Source organism: Aethalodelphis obliquidens, unplaced genomic scaffold (genome assembly GCF_003676395.1).
Source record: "Aethalodelphis obliquidens isolate GAN/ISIS:26980383/991018 unplaced genomic scaffold, ASM367639v1 scaffold1, whole genome shotgun sequence".
Taxonomy (NCBI): Eukaryota; Metazoa; Chordata; class Mammalia; order Artiodactyla; family Delphinidae; genus Aethalodelphis; species Aethalodelphis obliquidens.
Genome location: NW_020837945.1, coordinates 365,568 through 386,438, shown reverse-complemented (window position 1 = coordinate 386,438; position 20,871 = coordinate 365,568). Strand labels below are relative to the sequence as shown.

The 20,871-nt window shown below is 49.4% G+C and overlaps 1 protein-coding gene across 3 annotated transcripts in view; it reads right to left on the bottom strand.

The window, feature by feature from the left end:
• Nucleotides 1–20,871, bottom strand: part of MCM3AP (minichromosome maintenance complex component 3 associated protein) — a 46,298-nt gene that overhangs the window by 3,615 nt on the left and 21,812 nt on the right. Inside the window, exons 15-28 of one of the 3 annotated variants that reach the window (XM_027127873.1) lie at nt 20,157–20,288; nt 19,696–19,809; nt 18,035–18,187; nt 16,307–16,504; nt 14,448–14,516; nt 14,229–14,363; nt 12,284–12,437; nt 7,491–7,749; nt 7,175–7,272; nt 5,957–6,347; nt 4,588–4,845; nt 3,981–4,110; nt 2,016–2,222; nt 594–744 (exon numbers count right to left, since the gene is read on the bottom strand). In XM_027127873.1, coding sequence (XP_026983674.1) covers nt 594–744; nt 2,016–2,222; nt 3,981–4,110; nt 4,588–4,845; nt 5,957–6,347; nt 7,175–7,272; nt 7,491–7,749; nt 12,284–12,437; nt 14,229–14,363; nt 14,448–14,516; nt 16,307–16,504; nt 18,035–18,187; nt 19,696–19,809; nt 20,157–20,288 — 2,449 coding nt within the window. Of the gene's footprint in view, nt 1–593; nt 745–2,015; nt 2,223–3,980; nt 4,111–4,587; nt 4,963–5,956; nt 6,348–7,174; nt 7,273–7,490; nt 7,750–12,283; nt 12,438–14,228; nt 14,364–14,447; nt 14,517–16,306; nt 16,505–18,034; nt 18,188–19,695; nt 19,810–20,156; nt 20,289–20,871 lie in introns of those variants that run through there. The other 2 variants (XM_027127943.1, XM_027128022.1) reach the window with 2 other exon arrangements.

Below are 20,871 nucleotides of genomic sequence, written 5' to 3'. Positions count from 1 at the left end.
TCCAGGAGCATACATTTTGCCTGTCCAGCATTATACATATAAACTCTGCTTTTGTTTCTTTTATCACTGAAGGAAGAATGGTGAAGTAGAAAGACCTTGAGCTTCGGAGCCAGCTGGGTCTGGCTTTAAAAAGCAGCTTTGCCACTGACCAGCTGAACACTCTTGGGTGAGGCCCGTGACTTCTGTGAGCATACCCTCCTCATTCATTAATTTTCCTCACGGAAAATTAATACCAGAAGGGAGGTCCAGGTGATGCCAAAGCTTGGACAGTATGTGCTCCATAAACCGAACCACTGTTGTCACCTTTGTTATTCTCCTCCAAACTTCACTGCATGTCAGCATAACATGGTTATGGGTTTTGTTCAGTTCTTAAGCATGTTTCAATTCCATTCTTCATTCATTTCATAAGCAGAAATTCGGAATTAGTTGGGCCACTATAATACTGACAGATTAAGTTTAAGAAAAGATCTAATTTAAGCTAATAATTTATTGGTCATCATGACCTCATACGATGACTCGAGACATTACTTTTTTCCCAGTCATTCTCTCAGTTGTTAAGTCTAATATAAATGCCAAATGTACTCTCTTCTCACCTGAAGGCTAGTAGTTGTAGATGTTTTCATCACAGGTTCGATAGTCTGAGGCAGAGACACCAGAGTCTGAGGAAGGTAGAGTGGAAAGGAAGTTGAATCTGTACATGCTCCTGAGTCCTCTGACAACCACTGCTGAAGTTGATCTTCAAACCTGAAACATTTGAGCATTAGGAAGCAAAAATTTAACTGTCACTCACTTTTCTCCTATATATGCTTTAAATTTTTTAAAGCTCTGCTTTTTACTAAGGGTGGAACTAAGTTATGACATCAACTAAGAAGCAAAAAAGCACTGTTTAAAAAAATTTAGTATCTTCTCTTTAACTTATAAAACTGATTTATATTTAATGAAAAAGGTGGCATTTATCCAAAACAACTGCTTTTTAACACTACTTGTACTTCTCTCACTTGGTTTATCTTCTCTGGCTTAGTTTGCTATGATGTGTCTATAATTAATTTGGATCTCTTTGGATTATCCAAAATGTATGGATTGCTGCTTTAGTTTAAAATTAACCCAAAATAACATCGCACTGATACCTAACATACTCCAGAGCTGTCCACTCCATGTACTTGTTTTTTAAAGAAACATAATCTGGTCCAAACTGCTTAAATGATACAGACCTAGGAAAATCTACTTTTAGAAATCATGACACATTCATTCACTCTCCCAACACATATTTATCAAGCCTCCCCCAAATGCTAGGCATCATTCTGGGTACCAGCGACACAGCACTGAGACAGAACAGACAAGGCCCAGCTGGAGGCAGCTGACACTCTAGTGAGGTGAGACAGACAAAGGAGACGTCCGAAGACGAGAAAGACAAGGCAGAGACATGGAGACAGGGAGGACTGGTGAGATGGGTAAGGAGGTCCTCACTGAGGAGATGTGAGCAGAGGCCAGAAGTGAGCACAAGGTGGGCCAAGGGGAGGGGCTGACCTTGCCTACTGGCTGGACACGGAGGCTGCTGGAGAGGACAGGGCAGGGGGAGGCATGAGGACGACAGTGGAAACTCCCTTCTTGCCGTCTCTTCTTTCTCAGTAAAACCATGAACACGGGTGGTGGGAGAGGCAGAGGGAAGCCCTGCTCCATCCAGCTCCTGCATAGCCGCAGTGTGGGAATGCCCCAACGCCCAGGCTGGCCAGACGGGCAGAGCGTGCCAGCCACGTGCCACAGAGGCTTATTTAGCCAGCTACACTCACTCCCCACTAGGAGACTCGGGACTTTCAGTGATAAACAATCAACGAAACCGATTTCAAATAATAAAAGTCGAAGGCACACTATCGAGGGCACTGCCTGTCCTCAAAGAGCTTATCCTTCACATGTCTGACCTGCCTTCTTTTTTAAACAGTCTCGTCCCTGGGATCCTTGCTAACCCAGCATGAAGCGGCCTAAAGGACAAAACGAACCCCGGAAAGGGGCTTCACCTCTTGCTCTCCTCTTTCTCCAGCAGCAGGCTGCTGGACAGACACTGGGCCAGGAGCTCCTGGGCAGAGGCTCTGTGCATCAGGTCGTCGGTGCCGGGAATCCGCCCCTCTCGGCCGCGCTTCACACCTCTCTTCCCTTTGCGGTGCCCGTGAAGTAACGGAGTGCGAAGCTTGTTTGCAGAAGGATGAACAGATCTTATCCCCAAACTGTAAGTACACGTTTTGAAATGCTTACGGTCAGGAAAGAGAGGGAGAAAGGGCTCCTCTGGCATCAGGTAGAGTGCGGTGCTTTGGGGTCAGGCACAGGCGCAGAGGAAGGGCAGCCTCTGCCTTGCAGCAGCTTCCCCTCTCCTGGGCAGCAAGGCTCCCGAAGCTTCTCTACTCTGAGTTTTGCTTCCCATTCCAGGGTCATCAGCAGTCTCTGTTATTCCCTAATACTGGCAAGGTTCTTATTTTTCATGTAGCTCCTAAATCCATCTGGATTTTTTTTTTTTTTTGCTGTGATGCGAGGCCTGCGGGATTCTAGTTCCCCAACTAGGGATTGAACCCAGGCCCTGGGCAGTGAAAGCGCTGAGTCCTAACCACTGGACCGCCAGGGAATTCCCCTGGAAGTAATGTTTACAGCAGCGGGAGATGCGGGTCTAATGCTTTTTCTAAACAGAGGCCAAAGTCTGTCCTCTCTGCACTCATTTCCCACATTTGGCGTGGTACTTTTATCACATATGGTTCTGTCCTTGCACTTTCCATTCTGACCCATTTGTCTACTGTAACTTTGTTATACGTTTTGAGATCAGGCTGAGCAGACCTTCCTTGTTATTCTCAGTCAAAGTTTTCTCAGCAATTGCTACACATTTTCTCATCCTGATGAATTCTAGAATTAACTTGTCAAGACCAGGCGGAAACATCCTTTTGGGCTTTTGATTAGAAATGCCCTGAGAACTGACATCTTTATAGCATTGCATCCTCCAGTCAGCAAAGCCTAGCCTGCCCCTCATTTATTCAAGGTTTTCTTTGCACCTTCAGGGCTCTGAGAATCCCCTTCACAGGGGTTTGGCGCCTCTCCTGGTCAGTTTGTATCCATATGTTCTAGATTTGTTGCTGCTGTGAATGAGAATTTCTGTACACTGTAGGTTGATCTGTCTGGTCACCTTGCTGAATGCTGAACAGTTCTAAGGGTGTGACTGTCGATGATCCTGAGCTGACAATTTTACTGTCTGGAAATAATTGGTCCTCCTCTCTTGATATTTATGCCCTAAACTGGGCAGGGTCTCCAGGACAACAGTGGACAGCAGTGATGTCAGGGCAGCTCAAGGCTGGTTCTCACTTCAGTGTTTCTGATGTCTTACCGAGAAGCATGGGGTTTGTTAGTAGTTTTATGGCAGACAGCCCTATCAAGCTAAAGAACTGCTCTACCCAAGTTTCGTAGGAAATTTTATCAGGAATGGGTATAAATTGTTTTCTTGGAGAGGGAGAAGGAACGGGTATAAATTTTAAGGAAAACTTTTCAACACCTAGTGAAATGACCGCTTATTTTTCTGTTATGGCAGCAAATTACACAAATAGTTGTATACTACTGTTAATATTGTATAGCATGGTATAAAGTGAGCCTGTGAGTTTTGTATGTACTGCAAAACTGCATGTGCTAACACCTTACTTAGTATTTTTGAACCAGGTTTGTAAGTGAGATCAGACAACAGCTTTCTTTTGTCTGCACTCTCCTGGTTATGTTACGACTTCAGGGTCAGGTTTGTCCAATAAATGAAATGCGATGCTTGTTTCCCTCTGCTCTACAACAGTTTCTACTACATGGGAATGATCTGTTCCTCTAGCATCTGTCGGAATCTCCCCACAATGGGCTGGATTTCATGCATAGGATGTGAATTTCTGCTGTATACTCTGTTAGAGAATACAGTTCACTCTCTTGGTTGTGGGATGACAGAAACGCACACTGAACACAGATCTCACCGGCTCTGACTCAACTGTAGCTCCTTCTGCGTCTGCATTCTGGCTTGTTCCCACGACAAAGGAACGTCGTAGTTTTTCAAATGGTTTTTAAAAAAATACACACATATCTGACCATCTTTAGTCAGTGCCTCTGAGAAAACGATACAAAAATAAGAAGAGAAAAGAATATCAAAAGAGCAACAGGTGACCACTTGATGTCTGCTTAAATTCACTGACTTAAGGACTAGCCCTTCCGATTAAAGTCACACAATTATGTGACTCCCATGCTTGAGCTACATATGCTCCAAGTTTCCATGGGTCATTCACGGTCCAGAGAGGCTCACGTCCAGACCTGCATGGCCAGTGTGACTACTCAGAGAAGTCTCTCTAAAGCCAGCCTTGGGGGCCCATTTCAGGGAGATGAATGCAGGCTCTCCTGGAACCTTCTCAGCTCTTCCCAATGTTTATAAGTCACCTGGAGATCACTGGCTTGGAGAGGTAGCCCTAAGCAGAGGAAAGGCGGGGACCCGCAGGAAGGAAACAACCATCAAGTAAACATCTTCCTTTGCTGAAACTGGACCAGGAAAGTCTCCTGAGGAGCCGGCCCATGGCACCAAGCACTAACTACCTGATGTGACGGGAAGCCTGGGGGGTGTCCAGTCCCTCAGCCTGTGGTTGATGCACAAGGCGATGATGTCATCCCACGGGATCTCAGCAACTGAGGGCCGTGCCCCCCGGCCTGGGGAGGGGCTCCCGCTCTTCCACCTGCAGTGCGTGCCGCGGAGCAGGCTCTCCACCTGGGACTGCAGGACAGGCTGCGTCTGGAGAGAGCTGGGGATCTGGGAGGCGTACTGGACAACCATGGAGCACACGGGGAGCCAGGGAGCTGGAGAGAAAGCGCCACAGGAGTCACAGACCGTGGTGCAAATCTACATGCCATGTTCTTCACTCTGTATTTTCCTAGGAAAAGGCAACTCTGTAGCCGAGAAGTCTGCCTTCAACTCTGAATACAACAGAACCACAGCTGTTAAGAAAAGAACATCTCCCTCCCCACATCCAGGTAAGGGATGCAGCCACCCAGGTCAAACTTCACAACAAAGGGTCCATCCTAGAGGCTCTGACTGCACAGGCCTGCAGGTGCATGCAGGAATCCGTATCTGACCAAGCACTCAGGGACGTCTGGTCCCAGAGGCACGGGCTTCTCTTGGGGAGCCCCGACCTAGCTCACGGCAGAGGATTTGCGCGGTGCAGTTTATTCCCCATTGGGTTCCTTCAGTAGCAAATGTCTGTTAGACCTACTGGAGAGTGCACCTCAAAATTTAGAATGAAGCCTGAGGCCTCTGTTCCAATGGTCTAAAGGAGAATGGCCCTGCTAAGGCCATGTGCTGCGCCACGTGAGCACAAACAGCCTTGTTCCCTCCTAACAGCATCAGCAAGGGAAGGGGCAGCCTCCTCACAGCACAGGGACCCATAAAGTCCACGTGAGAACAGCCTAAAAGCCTCACTCGGGCACAGCCGGAGCCACAGAACGAGCTTCTTTGACAAAGAAAGAACACTGGTGTTAAAGCAGCACTGAGTGCCGTGGCCCCGGCAGAGCCAGCAGCGTGGGGACAGGACTGCACAGTCCCCATGCCTTTGGCTCCCAAATGCCGTGGCACAGGCAGGATGGGACCTGCTGTTAACTGAGGAGTCCCAGGCCTCGGGTGTAGCACTCTTCCTGACACCTTCCTCCCGAGACTAAACAGATACCCACAGACCGCTCAGATGGTGGTGAAGGGCCAACAGGGCTCACTCCACAGAACCCCAGCTCGTCCTGACTCCTGAATCCAAGGGCAAGTGCGGACGGGTGCAGCATGGGGCCGGGGTGCCCGGTGGAGAAGGGCCCCCTCACACTGGTGCCCAACACCGGCCAGGGAGTCTCTACAGCAAGAAGGAGGCGGGGAACTCGGCCGCAGCACACTGCTTGCCAGCCAGTGCCCCTCAGCACGAGCACGCACCTCCCGGGGGCGGAAGGTCCATCTGTGGGAGCTGGAAGCCAAGGATAGCCTGCCTCAGCCAGGCCAGGTGCTCAGGGGTGTTCCAGTGAAGGTGAGGAAGCAGCCGGCTGCCCCCTGCCTCGGCAAACTCAGTGACAGGCCAGGACAGGTCACAGAGCTGCTCGGAGGACACTACAGAGGCCAGGAAGCTCAGCACGCTGTTGAACAGTTCGATGACGGCACTTGGCTCCTGCGGGGCCAGGCCGCCTAGCCTCCGCTCTCTTCTGTCGTGGAAAAACCGGCCGCTAAACTCCCGGCTAACCCCGTCTTCCACGTACTGAATGAGGGTCTGGCAACAAAGGTCAAGGGCACAGGGGCAGTGCGAGACCAGCCACTGCACAGCCTGCGAAACCTGAGAAGCAAAGACAGTGGGGAGAGATCTGGTTCAACAATTCACGCTGCTTTTCAGGAAGAGATTCCTGAAGGCGCCCCTCCCACAGCTGCCACAGCAGGTGCCACCGGAGCAGCAGCCTCTCAACCACACCAGGAAGGGGAGCAGAAGCTTCCACTGCAGTTGAGTTTGGTCTCCCAGGGCCCTGGAGACCCACACAGCAGGGACCCCGAGAAGGGCTCCCGTGCCCCTCGCCCCCGAGGAGCGTGGCCTGAAGGACCGCCCCGGAAGGGCTGAAGGCCCAGGGGAAACCAGCCCTACACATCCTCTTCACCTCACACAGAAAAGGAAGCCACGTCTTCCCGTTCTTAGAAGGACTCACAGCTTCACTACGTGCCTGGATGCTTTCACATCCTGTAGTTATCTTTCCTCCTGTACTTATTACTTTTATTTTAATTCCTGGCACTTCTTTGCCTAAATGTAATTATCAGCACAGACTTCCTTTTTTTAAGGAAACTTCTGATAACATTATTTCTTCATATTCCAAGGACAACCACTTACAAAAATAATTATACATCTGACCGTCAGATACAAGACATGAATTGTCATATTTTAAATCCATAACAACAAAACCTCTAAAAAAATTTACACAGTTTAATTTATTGCCAATAGCAGGACTGTGGGCAAATTTTATCTTTTATTTTGATTTCTGCTTATATTTTTAGAAAGTTTCCTGTCAAAACATAAAATTAAAGATGTAAGCAGTAACATACACTAAATTCAAGATAGAGTGAAAGGGAAAAAACTGAAAATATCTTGTCGGACCTTTAAAAATGATAAAACCTTACCTTAGTCGTGCCTTGTAAATCACTAATGGAATCAGGGATCTCAATAACGGTATAATCTGAAATCAGCTTAGCTGAAACCAAATCCTGGAGCATCAGACCTTTAAGACAAACAGACGTAGGTCACCTGTCTCCTGGTAGAGGTCTGCAGGCCAGCAAAGGCATCTCACTGCTCTGACCCTGCCCAGCCCTGCCCCCAGTCACTGCAGCAGCTGCTGTCACGTGACTCCGGACACCACACTGCCAGCACTTTCTCATACCTCCGGCTCTACCCACTTATTTAACATGCCAGCTCATAAATGGAACTGCCTTCACACACCAGCTTCCACTTCCTTCTCCACGGCGTCCCCTCCCGGGCTGGACACAAGAACCACCAGCGGAAGCGCAGGCTGGAAGGGCTTGGCCTGCAGGAGCTGCTTGATCTGCAGCAACGCCGACAGCCAGTACACGTCCTCCTCCGCCACGTCCTCGCTCTTCACTTTGGGGGGAAGCAGCAGCATAAGCCCGCTGGCTCCCAGGAGCTCCTTCTGTGTCTCCGCAGCGTCAAGGGCACAGTCGCTAAGAGCACCGTGGGCCACCTGGAACGGCACCCAGGCCATCAAGATGGGTGCACCAGGGGACAAATCAACAGTGAGCTTCGGTCCCAGAGTGAGCAGAGCCAGATGCTCACCTCACGCCGTGAGGCCGAGAATTAGTACGGAAATTAGTCATAGGTAATGCAGCCTCTGGCTAGACTTGTGTTGGAGCAATTTAATCTTAACAGTTACCTCAAACAGGCTTGTAAAAAACGAGTAAGCCGGGACTTCCCCAGTGGCTTCCCTGGTGGTTAAGAATCTGCCTGCCAGTGCAGGGGACACGGGTTGGATTGCTGGTCCAGGAAGATCCCACATGCCGTGGAGCAACTAAGCCCGTGCACCACAACTACTGAGCCTGTGGTCTAGAGCCCATAAGCCACAACTACTGAGCCCACGTGCCATAACTACTGAAGCCCACGCACCTAGAGCCTGTGCTCCGCAACAAGAGAAGCCACCGCAATGAGAAGCCTGCACACTACAATGAAGAGTAGCCCCCGCTCGCTGCAAATAGAGAAAGACTGTGTGCAGCAACAAAGACCCCATGCAGCCAAAAATTTTTAAAAATTAAAAAAAAAAAAAAGAAACCCAAAGGAAACAGATACCGCATGGCACATAGAAAACTTATGCAAAAATCCTCATTTCCTCTGAGGATGCCTCTGGAAACAGTCATAAGATGATATGAAAAAGTCAAATAAGAACAAGAAAAAGGAAATCAATAATATATATATTATTAAAAACTCAATAGAACATTTGGAATACAAAGTCAAGGAAATCTCCCAGAAAACAGTATTAGAAAACAAGAGAAAATGGGATAGAAAGGATTAAGAGGCTCAGACGCTCAACTGATGAGGCCAACATCAGTCTAATAGGAGTTCAAGAAAGAAGAGAATCAATGAGAAGGAAAGTGGATGTCATCAAGATGCAAAAACGTCAGTCTCCAGCCCACAAGGACCCACCAGGCCCAAACGATGAAACGATGAGGGAAGGAAGTCAGCACCAGGGCCCCAGGGACAGAGTGCAGGCTTCCAAAGAGAAACAAAGTGGACCACAGGGAAAGGAACAGAACAGTTTCAGACATCTCAACAGCAAAGCTGGACGGCAGGTGACAGTGGAGCAAACTAGAAGGAAAATAACTTTCAATCCATAATTCTACAAACCTAGCTAAACTATGAAGCAAATGTGAGAGTAAATACATTTTCAGACAGGCAAGAATGCCAAAAATTCTCCTCCCATGCATTCTTCCTTTGGAAGAAAGTGGAAAACGTGCTCCATCCAACAAGAGACTAAACCCAGAAAACATCGTGCTGCTGCCGCCAACGGCAGCACCGTGTAAGTGCTTGATGTGTCGGACTGCACTCTGTATGCATAACTCACTTGGTCCTCAAGGGTCCCTGTGCACAGTGGCGCCGCGGAGCAGCTGTGTGGCCCCAGGCTATGTGTTTTGGCTCCTCCCTCCCTGGCAAAACCGCATCATGAGTAAGAGCACTGACCCACAGGCGGCGCCCGGCCACGAGGGCCCGGCCACGAGGGCCAGGGCTAGGGGTGGAAGAGCGGGACCGAGCTCTCGGTCTGGAGGGCCTGGCGGAAGCCACAGCGTGGGACACGTTATCCGCCTCAAGGGGAGCAGGAGGGTGGCACCTTCTCAGAGGGAGGGACAAGGTGAAGTGACAGAACACTTAGGAAACTCTATTGAGACACGCACAGCCCATGTGCCGGCACATCTGGGTGATATTAACGAAAGATGAAGATAAAACTACTTAAGTAAGATAATGAGACAACTACTACTTGCAAAAAATAAACAAATGTCGTCACAGAACACTTGCTGGTTCTGGGGCAAATAGCTGTCACACGGCACGCGCGCGCATACACAACACACGCACCCACATGGCCCCACTTGCTGAGATAATATAAAGTAATGATGTAGCCACCTGGAAGATGGGGAGGCTGAGAGGAACTGGGGTATTAAGAGTTCACGCCTCCCACAGTGGGGTGTGCAGCCCCAGGATGGCCCCCACGATGCCACCTCCTCGTGCTGATGTCCGTGCACCGTCACCTGCCCTGAGTGTGAGCTGGGCCCAGTGACACGCTTCTAACGGTATCAGACAAACGTAATGGGGTGCCACCTCTAAGATTAGGCTACAAAGAGATTACACCAGCTTGCTCAGCTGATGGCAGCCAGCTGATGCCCTGTTGTGAGCTGCCTCATAGAAGCCCACGTGGCGTGGCCTGCAGGGAAGTGAATCCTGCCAACAACCACGAGCGTGAGCTTTCCGAGGAGACCAGAGCCCTGGCCTACATCTTGACTTACAGCTGGTGAGGAATCCTGAGCCAGAGGGCCCATCTAAGCCCCACCTGGACTTCTGCCCCACAGAAACTGTGAGTAACAAACGTTTGTTATTTAAAGCTGCCACATTTGGATATTTTTTGTTTTTTGGTTTTTTTGGCCGTGCCGCACAGCACGCGGGGTCTTAGTTCCCGAACCAGGGATCGAACCCAGGCACCCTGCAGTGGAAACGCAGAATCCTAACCACTGGACTGCCAGGGAATTCCCAAAGCTGCCACATTTGGAGGTAACCTGCTATGTAGCAATAGATAACTAATACACATATTTTAATGCAAAGTCAGCAGAGAACATCTAAAGTGGATAAATAAGAGAAATGGCAGTGTAAGGACATGATATGGAAACAGGACAGAAGTCAAGCCTTGGGGAAAGGAGCTAGAAGAAGGGGCAGGGGCTGCAGTTTCTCATCATACATCATGTGGTGCCATCTGAGTTTTTAACTACATGCAAGTATTATTTTGACTTAAAATTTTAAGAATAAAGGCAAGAACAAACTAATTGTCCAGTAGGTGAAGTCTGACTTTGTCATCATAGGAAAAAGGGAAGAACACACCCCAGGATGTTTCTGTTGCCTCTGAATGGTGAGAGCTTAGATGGCTCTTATAATCTTCATACTTCCTCTGTATTTCCTTATGTTTTTAGTTTTATATATGTATTACTTTCACGTTTAAGAAATACAATAAATAGTATTAAAATGGAAAGAAACAAACAAAAATTCTATAGTCAAACTACAGTTTGAAGCAGTTCCAAGGACAGGAGGAACATGCCCTACGGTGCCACATGCAGATGTCCGGGTGTGCCATGAACGTGCCTGTCAGGAAAAGCAGAGGTCAGGCGTGGAGACTTCAGGTCAGGACACGGTGGGCAGGGCCGCTTTCACTGGGCCCCGCTCTGAGCGTGCCGCCGGTCATGATCGCCACACTATGGGAGGCACCAGGCCCAGGTCGGACAGGTGGCCACAGCAGCAGCTACCAACACCAGGTCTGCTCAACATTGAAGCCCACACTTCCTGCCCTGCACTGCTATTTTCTAAGTAAATAAAATATACATCTGGTTTTACTTCTGAACACACACAGTAAAACCTCAAATTCATTTATGCAGGTCTGAATCTAATGAGGAAACAGGTTCTCATTAAACAAGTATCTCTCAGGGAACCAATTAAGCTCAGTATTGCACAAATACCTATAAAGAACAAAAATTAGGGACTTCCCTGGTGGCGCAGTGGTTAAGAATCTGCCTGCCAATGCAGGGGACATGGGTTCAAGCCCTGGTCTGGGAAGATCCCACATGCTGTGGAGCAACTAAGCCCGTGTGCCACAACTACTGAGCCTGTGCTCTAGAGCCCACGAGCCACAACTACTGAGCCCGCGTGCCACAACTACTGAAGTCCGCGCACCTCGAGCCCGTGCTCCGTAACAAGAGAAGCCACTGCAATGAGAAGCCTGTGCACTGCAACGAAGAGTAGACCCCGCTCGCCGCAACCAGAGAAAGCCCACGTGCAGCAACGAAGACCCAACGCAGCCGAGAGAGAGAGAGGAAGAAAGAGAGAGAGAGAGAGAAAGAAAGAGAGAGAGGGAGAGAAAGAGAGAGGAAGGAAGGCAGGAAGGGAAAGGAAAGAAAATTAGAACTTATAATCAAAAACTGAGGACAACTTTAATGTAAAACAAAAACAAGTAACCTGAAATGCCCACTACTGAATCTAAGTGAAAACTGCATAGGATTAAAACACATTAGTCTTTGGTAAGACCTGATATATCAGGAAGCTATTTAACAAAGATTTCAGCAGCTGACAGACCATATGAGATGCAACAGCCACTGCATTTTTTTGTAATGCTCTGTCTCATCCCTCTTGGGTTAGTTACCAGAGGTCCGTGGAATTCAGGGCTTCTGAATTATAGGTGAACATATGGACTTCTCAGGATTGTTCTGGGTTTTCACCAAGTTCTCAAAGAGAGGTCTGTGACCCAAGACAGTTAAGACTCACTGCACTCCCGAGAATCTAGCCTGGTCTCTCACACCAAGGGGTGTGCATGGGATGTCGTCAAGACGCAAGGAGGAACCGACACGACACTTGCTTCTGAGCCTCCCACATTGTTTCAGGGCCCTTCAGGGAAGCTATGTGACTCCAATCATGTCTGGGAGTGAGCGCAAATGAGAAAATCACAGAAGTACATGCACTAAGCGATGGTCACTCACCTTGACGCACACACTGACAGAAACTGTCTGATTCCCTTTGCTGCTGAGAGTGTTAAAGAGAGTGAGCGTCTGGATCCCACCAACATCGCGGTACGTGTCATCCACTGAGCCAGCATCTCCTGTGAACTTGACTTTTAACCAGTTTGCTAGAACTCTGTGAATAAAAGAAAATAACACTTGAAGGAGAGTCTAATCCTAAATTTGAACTACAAAGAGAAATATTACACAGATGTAAATACACAAACACCAAATCTTACTATAAAGGTGATCTGAACTAATAAACAGACTGTGATTTTTTAAATGGCGTTAGGAACTCTACTGGGTTATATATTTGAGAGGACACTCATTCTAATGTGATCTATGATTATTTATTTATTTATGGCTGTGTTGGGTCTTCGTTTCTGTGTGTGGCCTTTCGCTAGTTGTGGCAAGCGGGGGCCACTCTTCATCGCGGTGCGCGGGCCTCTCACTATCGCGGCCTCTGTTGTTGCAGAGCACAGGCTCCAGACGCGCGGGCTCAGTAATTATGGCTCACGGGCCCAGATGCTCTGCGGCATGTGGGATCTTCCCAGACCAGGGCTCGAACCCGTGTCCCCTGCATTGGCAGGCAGATTCTCAACCACTGCGCCACCAGGGAAGCCCCATGATTTATGATTTTGAAGCACTAAGAAAAGATTCTGAGCAACAGAAAAGGTCCTTAGAGTTTACCATACAACCCAGCAATTCCACTCCTAGGTATATAACCAAAAGAACTGCAAACATATGTCCACACAAACACTTACACGTCAATGTTCACAGAAGCGTTATCATCATAATCAAGAAGTGGAAACACCACAAATGCCCATCAACTGATGAACAGAGAAATAAAATGTGATATATTCATGCAATCAAATATCATTCGGCCACAAAATTAAGGACTAATATATGCTACAACATGAATGAACCTAGAAAACATTATGCTAGTCATAGAAGACTACGTGTTTTCGGCTTCTATTTGTATGAAATGTCCAGAATAGGCAAATGAATAGAGACAGAAAACAGATTAGTAGTTGCCAGGGGCTGCAGGTAAGAAGGGATGGACTGATCATGGGCATGGATTTCTTTTTAGGTGAAAAAGTGTTCTGCAATTAGATAGTTGTGATGGTTATACAACTCTGTGAATATACTAGAACCAGTGAAATGTACACTTTAAATGGCAGAAATTTATGATATGTGAATTACATCTAAAAAAGAAAAGTAACATGTTCCATAGTTGCTTTAAAAGTATGTTATCTGGGGCTTCCCTGGTGGCGCAGTGGTTGAGAGTCCACCTGTCGATGCAGGGGACGCGGGTTTGTGCCCCGGTCCGGGAAGATCCCACATGCCGCGGAGCGGCTGGGCCCGTGAGCCATGGCCGCTGAGCCTGCGCATCCGGAGCCTGTGCTCCGCAACGGGAGGGGCCACAACAGTGAGAGGCCCGCGTACTGCTCAAGTATGGTTTCTGGAAGCAACTTGGTTACAAGAAACAATGCCATGTCAACTTTTTCGATTTCTTTTTAAAAATGCCAGAAGTTTTTTACCTAAGGAAAAAATGGAACTATAGCAAACAAACTAAACTGTCTTCCCCAAGAGTCTAAAATGAAGCAGGCTCTCATCAACATACCTCAGCATAGCTTTAAGTCACAATCAAGTCTGAAATGTTTTTGGACAAAGACTGTTGCCAACGATACAAAATAAAAATGTGAATAATATAAAGCGTCAACTTCAAATAACAAACAAAACAGCCTGCAAAGCTGAGCATCAAAATGAAAGCAGGCGTCAGGGGCCCCAGGAGGAGAGGAGCACACTGGGCTGACACCCGGCCACCCCCGTGTGCCACACTCAGCTGCCAGATGCTCTGGAGAAGTCACCCCGCCTCCCGGCCGCTTGCTGAGCATCTAGCCCCACAGGGGGAGACCTGCCTGACCTGCCAGGACTCCCTGGGGACTGCTCTTCTCCATCAGGCAACACCAGCACCAGCTTCCAAAACACGTGCTCCTGCCGCCCCGGGAGGTGCTCAGCCACGAGAGATGGCAGGTCCAGGGGTGCCCATGCCGCGTCACTGGAAGGGACAGAGCACCACAGGTGAGCCACCACACGAGCCCCCGGCAGCAGCAGCGTACACGGCGGGCGGGGGGTGACCAACCTCAGCAGCTGCTGGTAGAAGTGCTGAACCTTCATCTGGTGCGCCACCTTGTTTCTGAGACACCTTAACCTGCGAAGGAAGAACCACACAGAGCCTACGTGAGGCCCACTCAGCACCCACCGAGGAACCTGATAAGCACTTAGTGATGTTCTGAGTGCGAAGTAATTGGTTAGTGAGTGTCTCCCAGTGGGGAATACTTAGGAGACCAAGAAACCTTTGCCGATAGAGACACAGTTTAGTCAGAGGACTTGTTCATTCCATAAATATCAAGCAATTATCTACTGTGTTCCAGTCATGGCAGATCAGCAGTAAACAGACAAAAACCCTGCCCCGCTAGAACACACGCCTTGTAGGGAGAGAAGGGCCTCTGTTAGTGGGTGGCGTGACAGGCGCGGTGGGCAGGCTGTGGACTTACACAGGGTGGTCAGAGGTGATATGGGAGCAAAGACTGAAGGAAATAGCGGCGCCAGCATGTGAGTTCTGGGGGACAGGCCAGACCAAGTCAGGAGTGGGCCTGGCAGGTACACAGAATGAGCACAGGGAGAGCAGCGGGGGCAGCCAGAGCGCAGGGTGGGGGCCACTACGAAGGAACTCAGAGAGCAGCCCAGGGACGTCGACAGGGACGTGAGGCGACCTGACCCTGATGTGGTGGTGAGGACACCAGGGTGCAGGGGTCAAGGGCGGAAGCCAGCGGACGGGACAGGTGGCTACGTGAGAGGGGTTGGTGGTGGAGGTGGTGAGGGTAGAGCCGCAGGATGGTGGATCTGAGTCCAGGTGTGACCCAGCCCAGGGAGGACAGGCTGGCATGCTGTGAGCCAGAGGAGGCACCGAGTGCAGCAGGCCAGGCGAAGACTAGGTTCCGATGTTGAACTGGGGGCGTGGGGAAGAGGCCTCGGCTGGAGATGCACGAAGCGAGCTGTCAGCGTGTAGGATGGAGAAAGATTACCAGGGGAGGAGGCAGAGGGGAAGAAGAGGGGCCGGCGGCTGTGCTGGAGGGAGGGGGAGGGGACAGAGAGAGGGCCGTCCTGACACAGGTGACACAGCCAGGACTCCAGGAGGCAGCGGGCCAAGGCTGAAGGCCCCAACACGCACAGCACATCAGACACAGGCCAGCACCATCACCACCCTGCTTGCAGACGCAGGCACAGGACGTGGGGACGTGGGCAGCTACACAAAGTTTGTTAGAGGCGTGGAGCTGGTGATAGCCCAGGCGAGGACAAGATGTGCCTCGAGACCCCAGCAGGGTGGGCTGCCACTGCGCCTCTGTGTCGTCTTCCTAGGCCCCCACTGGGAGGCTCCTCTCCAGAGGCGACAGCGGCCTGGTCTGAAGAGAGAGGCCGAGCCCTGCATGGCCAGGATTGGGCAGCTGAAGCCAGGACCTGGGCAGGGAGCCGGGTACATGCGGGGTGGCCAGGAGGAGCGGCAGGGAGGGCCATGCGAGGGGACACAGGGAGGGGGCGTGTAAGAGAAGAGACCTGATGGCAGGAGGGGGAGTCGCTAAAATGCTGCCACCGCAGACCCAGGGTAGCAGAGGGGTCGGGGTGGGGGTGGGGGTGAGGCCAACACAGACCTCTGGCTCCACCACTGAGAATGGACACGATGTGTCCTTAAGCTACGAAGGCAAGGAGGAAACAGGTAATTCCAGGGAAAATTCGATTGGCAGGACCAGGAGTGTTTTAAGGGGAAAAGGCAGGTGAAATCACAGCAGGTAGAGCAACTCTCACTCCGAAAACGCAATCCTGCGTCCGCCTTCACCTCCTCTGACTCCACCCATCTTCCCTGCAAACAGACGCGTTAATCCACACCCTCGATGAAGCCAGTTGGGGCAGGAGGCGCTTAGGAGGCCCTGGGCTGCTGACCTGGTGCAGGAGATGCCCACTCTCCCCGCGTGGCCCAGATCCAGGAGGCCCTTGGCCAGGTTCTCCTCTGCAATGGGGCACTCTGCGCTGGGCGCCAGTGCCCTCAGCCGGTCATTCATGTCCATACAGCAAGGCGCCGCAGGGAAGGCCCGCATCTGGCGCCTCAGTTTCTTCCGGGCTGCGACACCTTCCCTCCACCTAGAGGAGAGACCAAAGTATCATCACTGGGTGTTTTTGCCATGGGGACAAGGCAAAAACATCTCCAGCATTAACATGGGAAACATTTTCTGCCAGTATGTTTAGGTCTTTTTCAGCAACAGTTCTCAAACTGAGAAATGGATCAGAACTGAAACTCAAGGTATGGGGGACGCATGATAACGAATGAGTGGTGGGCAATGAAACTACTGAACTTAAGAGTGAATGCTGAGGGACTTCCCTGGTGGTGCAGTGGTAAGACTCTGTGCTCCCAATGCAGGGGGCTGGGTTCGATCCCTGGTCAGGGAACTAGATTGCACATGCATGCCGCGACTAAGAGTTTGCCCACGCCGCAACTAAGGAGCCAGTGAGCGGCAACTAAGGAGCCTGCGAGCCGCAACTAAGGAGCCCGCATGCCACAACTAAGACCTGGTGCAACCAAATAAATTAATTAATTAAAAAAAAAAGAGTGAACAATCTCTGGAGGCCAACTTGCCAATCTGGACACAAACACAGATCCATACACCCTTTGACCCAGCAGACACCACCGACAGGATTTTCTCTCCAGACGTGTGTGCACCTGTGTGAAACGTCTGCACAAGGGTGCCACCGCAGCAGTCTTTGTCACAGCTAGAGAGAGAAAGCCATGTGAAAGTCCACCCGTGGGACCAGGCAGGCCATCTACCATGTGCTCTGGCAACGCCACCTCAGCGCACTGACGGCAACGGGGAGAGGCCACCGCGCTGCTGCAGTCAGGTCTCCGCCCTATGTCACAGAGAGTCAAGAAAAGTTTGGCACAGAGTAGGGAACGCGCGCCCACCTCTGCCAACCATCACACAAAGGTCAGAGGTCCTCGTGGGATGGAGACTCATTTCTCACTGAATCCTTTTACACGGCTGCAACTGTCAAGTACACTATTACTTTCTTTAAATGTTATTATGAAATGAATCATTATATAACATATGTAACACATGTACACCCATTTTAAAGACTAATGATAAATCAAACACCCACATCCTTCCATGCAGTGGAGAATGGGTGGCCAAGACCAGCAGCTGATCCCCACGGGCCCTGCTCAGTCACACACCCTCTCATTCCCAAAGGTAACCACTATGCTGGGTTTATGTTTGTTATTTTCCTTCTTTAGGGTTGTACTACTATATATAAATCCAAAACAATCCATTTAGTTTGAATACAGTTTGTATGTTGCACACATTTCCCTAAGAATTGCTTTCTTTCACTATAAATTATGTTTCAGAAATTCACCCATGTGGGCGCATACAGCTATCATTTGGCTTGTTCATGGCCCTCTCCCTGTGTCTAGCACATTGGGTAAACAGCAGAAGGCTACCTATAAATATCTGTTGAAATATAGAGCGGTCCCCCCACCCCAATCTAATTCTTTACTTAGTTTATACCCTTTAGGAAGGAACATGTTACATGTGCATATCATCAGCTGTTTCTGAAAGTATAATCTTTGTCAAAGACTCTCCCTGTATGCATTGATTTTATCTGTAAGGACACGGGACTCACCGCTGGAGATACTTGCAGAAGCACTGAAGTTCCTGGAGGGTCTCTTTTGCAGTCTGGAAAATTTCCTCCCCAAGAAACAAGTCCACCAGGTGTGCACAGACGTCCTCACAGCAACGGGCCATGCGGAGCCTCTGCTCTGTCTCCACTGCACTCCTAGGGAAAAGGGCAATCAGCATGAGACACTGCACCCAAGGCCCCACCCTGAGGGCCTGCCTTAAAAGCATGAGTCCACGTCCTTGATACTGAAATGTAATGATATCTTTGCTGCAAGGAAAGCTTGAAGATTTCACTTTATATAATGCACAGACATCTGGAAATTTAGAGAAAAAAGAACTAAAGTGGTACAGGGTACAAGATTATAGATCCAACAGGGCCCTTATAAATAGTCAGGAGATAACCCTGTATCTTATAGTTAGAAATTTAATTTTTAAATGACCATTGAGACAACTGAAATATCTTCTCATCAACAACATCTGATGTTTGCAATTAGAAATGTCTCAAGTATATGATAGCTGGCTACAGAGGCTGACAGCCTAAGGTCATGTGACAGTGGCCCTCAGATAAACCAGAATCTGAAAGAGATTTTTTATAACAAAATCCTATCAACCAAGGGATCACAGAGGCCTTTATCAAATATATTTAGCCATTAAGTCAAAGAAGCCCAGACAGGCAAGACCCATTTCCGATAGCTGTCCTCTGTGGTGATGGAGACAGCCCTGGGCCGAGCTATAGTCCAAGTCTTCTGGAACTGCAGAGAACAGCAGTTTCCCTGCACATCAATGAGTCCTAGGTTTTACATATCTCTCTTTTTTTTTTTTTTTTTTTTTGCGGTACGCGGGCCTCTCACTGTTGTGGCCTCTCCCGTTGCGGAGCACAGGCTCCGGACACGCAGGCCCAGCGGCCATGGCTCACGGGCCCAGCAGCTCCACGGCATGTGGGATCCTCCCAGACCGGGGCACGAACCCGTGTCCCCTGCATCGGCAGGCGGACTCTCAACCACTGCGCCACCAGGGAAGCCCTACATATCTCTTAATACCCCTTCCTGGGATTAAGAACAGACAAATACCCATCATTTGTGAGGTCTCTTGCTTAGAGTAAACAGTGAAATAGACTCCCAATTAATAGAAATGGAAAGAAATATTAATTAAACAATATACTCTGCCTCCTGGCTATATTCCCCATCTGCACCAGAGGCTGCAGACCTATCTCAGGGGAACTTAAACGCAAGGACAGATTTCCCAGCACAACTGAACCTCTTTCTTCCCTGAAGCTTGGCACTGAAATTAATAAAGTTCTTAAGTGAAATAGCTCAAAGGAATCTTTTAACATATGAAACAAAGGAAAGGATCTTCTACTTGAGAAAAACTAACGGTGAGTAACCTGGTGTGGAGAAGACCACCAGCGAATTCTTTTGCTTAAAGACACATCCCCACGCCCAGGGCAAGGTCAACAAGGAGGATGAGAGTGAAAGTAAGGGCCTCCCTGGAAGCAACGCACACAAGAACAGGGACAGCCTGTCAGTACCTGGCTAACCAGAAGATATGCTCCTTGTCAAAATGAAAGCCAGCTAGCATGAGCTGGACCAGCCTGGCCACGGGGCCTCTAACCCTCCTCCCAGCCGCCCACCCGCCTCACGCTGCAGGCGCCAGCGCTTCACTTACTTCAATTCCTGGGAGCAGGTTTCCCTCACACGTTCTGTCACCACGAGCTCTGTCAGCTCTGCAGCTAGGTCCTGGCTCAGCTGCGTTAACACCAGTTCTCTCTCTTGTTTCAACCTGAGGGAAAAGGAGCACAAGAAGTAACAGGCGTCACACTCTGTGACCTTGAGAGTGGGGATCTGAGTTGTGCTGCCTGACCCCTCCGGTTCCACCAGACAGGCCACACAGCCATGCCCACTCCAGTTCCCTGACCACCACCCACACCCCCTCTGGCTGGGGAGGGGCTGCTGCTTACAAGGTGGGACCTGCCCGCTCCCTGGGCCGTAGCACACGAAGGCGCAGGGCGAGCCGTGGATCTGACACGAGCGCAGTGGGCAAAAGCGAGAGCGTCGTAGGCCAGGGCAGGTTCTCCCCGTGTCCACACACTCCACCCCCACGGCACTGCAGGGATGAGACACCCTCACCTCTCTTCTTCAGCCCGCCGCCTCTCTTCCTCTTTCCGCTCCCTTTCCTTAGTCACTTCTTCACTTGCAATGTGCCTCAAAATGCCCATGGTTGCAGCTGTTAACAGCTCCTCCATAGCAGCATTGGAAACACTAGACAGAGCAAAGTGGACATTGCTCTAAATAAATAATAAAAGCCACACAAACCGTATTACTAGACTTCTAATACTAGCAAGGGAAAAAATACCTATTTGCCTTCCAGCATAAAAACGAAGCCCATGGTTAGGAACACACACTCCATCAAAACTGACTCAGGAAAAAAAGAAAATCTAAATAAACCTATAACTAGTTAACAGACTGACTCAGTATTTTAAAACATCTTCCAGCAAAGAAAAATCCAGGATGAGAGGGCTTCACTGGCAAATTCTACCACACACTTAAAGAAGAACTAACACCAACTCTTCTCAAACTCTTCGAAAAAACCGAGGCACAAGGAACACTTCCTAACACCTCTACGAGGCCAGCATTCCCCCGACCTGATACCAAAGCCAGACAAAAACACTACAAGAAAACTAGTGACCAATATCCCTTGTGGACATTGAGGTAAAAATCCTTAACAAAATACTAGCAAACCAAAATTAAGCAATATACTGAAAGGATTATACACGACCAAGTGTATAATCTCACACTACCAAGAGAGATTTATTCCTGGAATGCAACAAATGAAAATCAATGT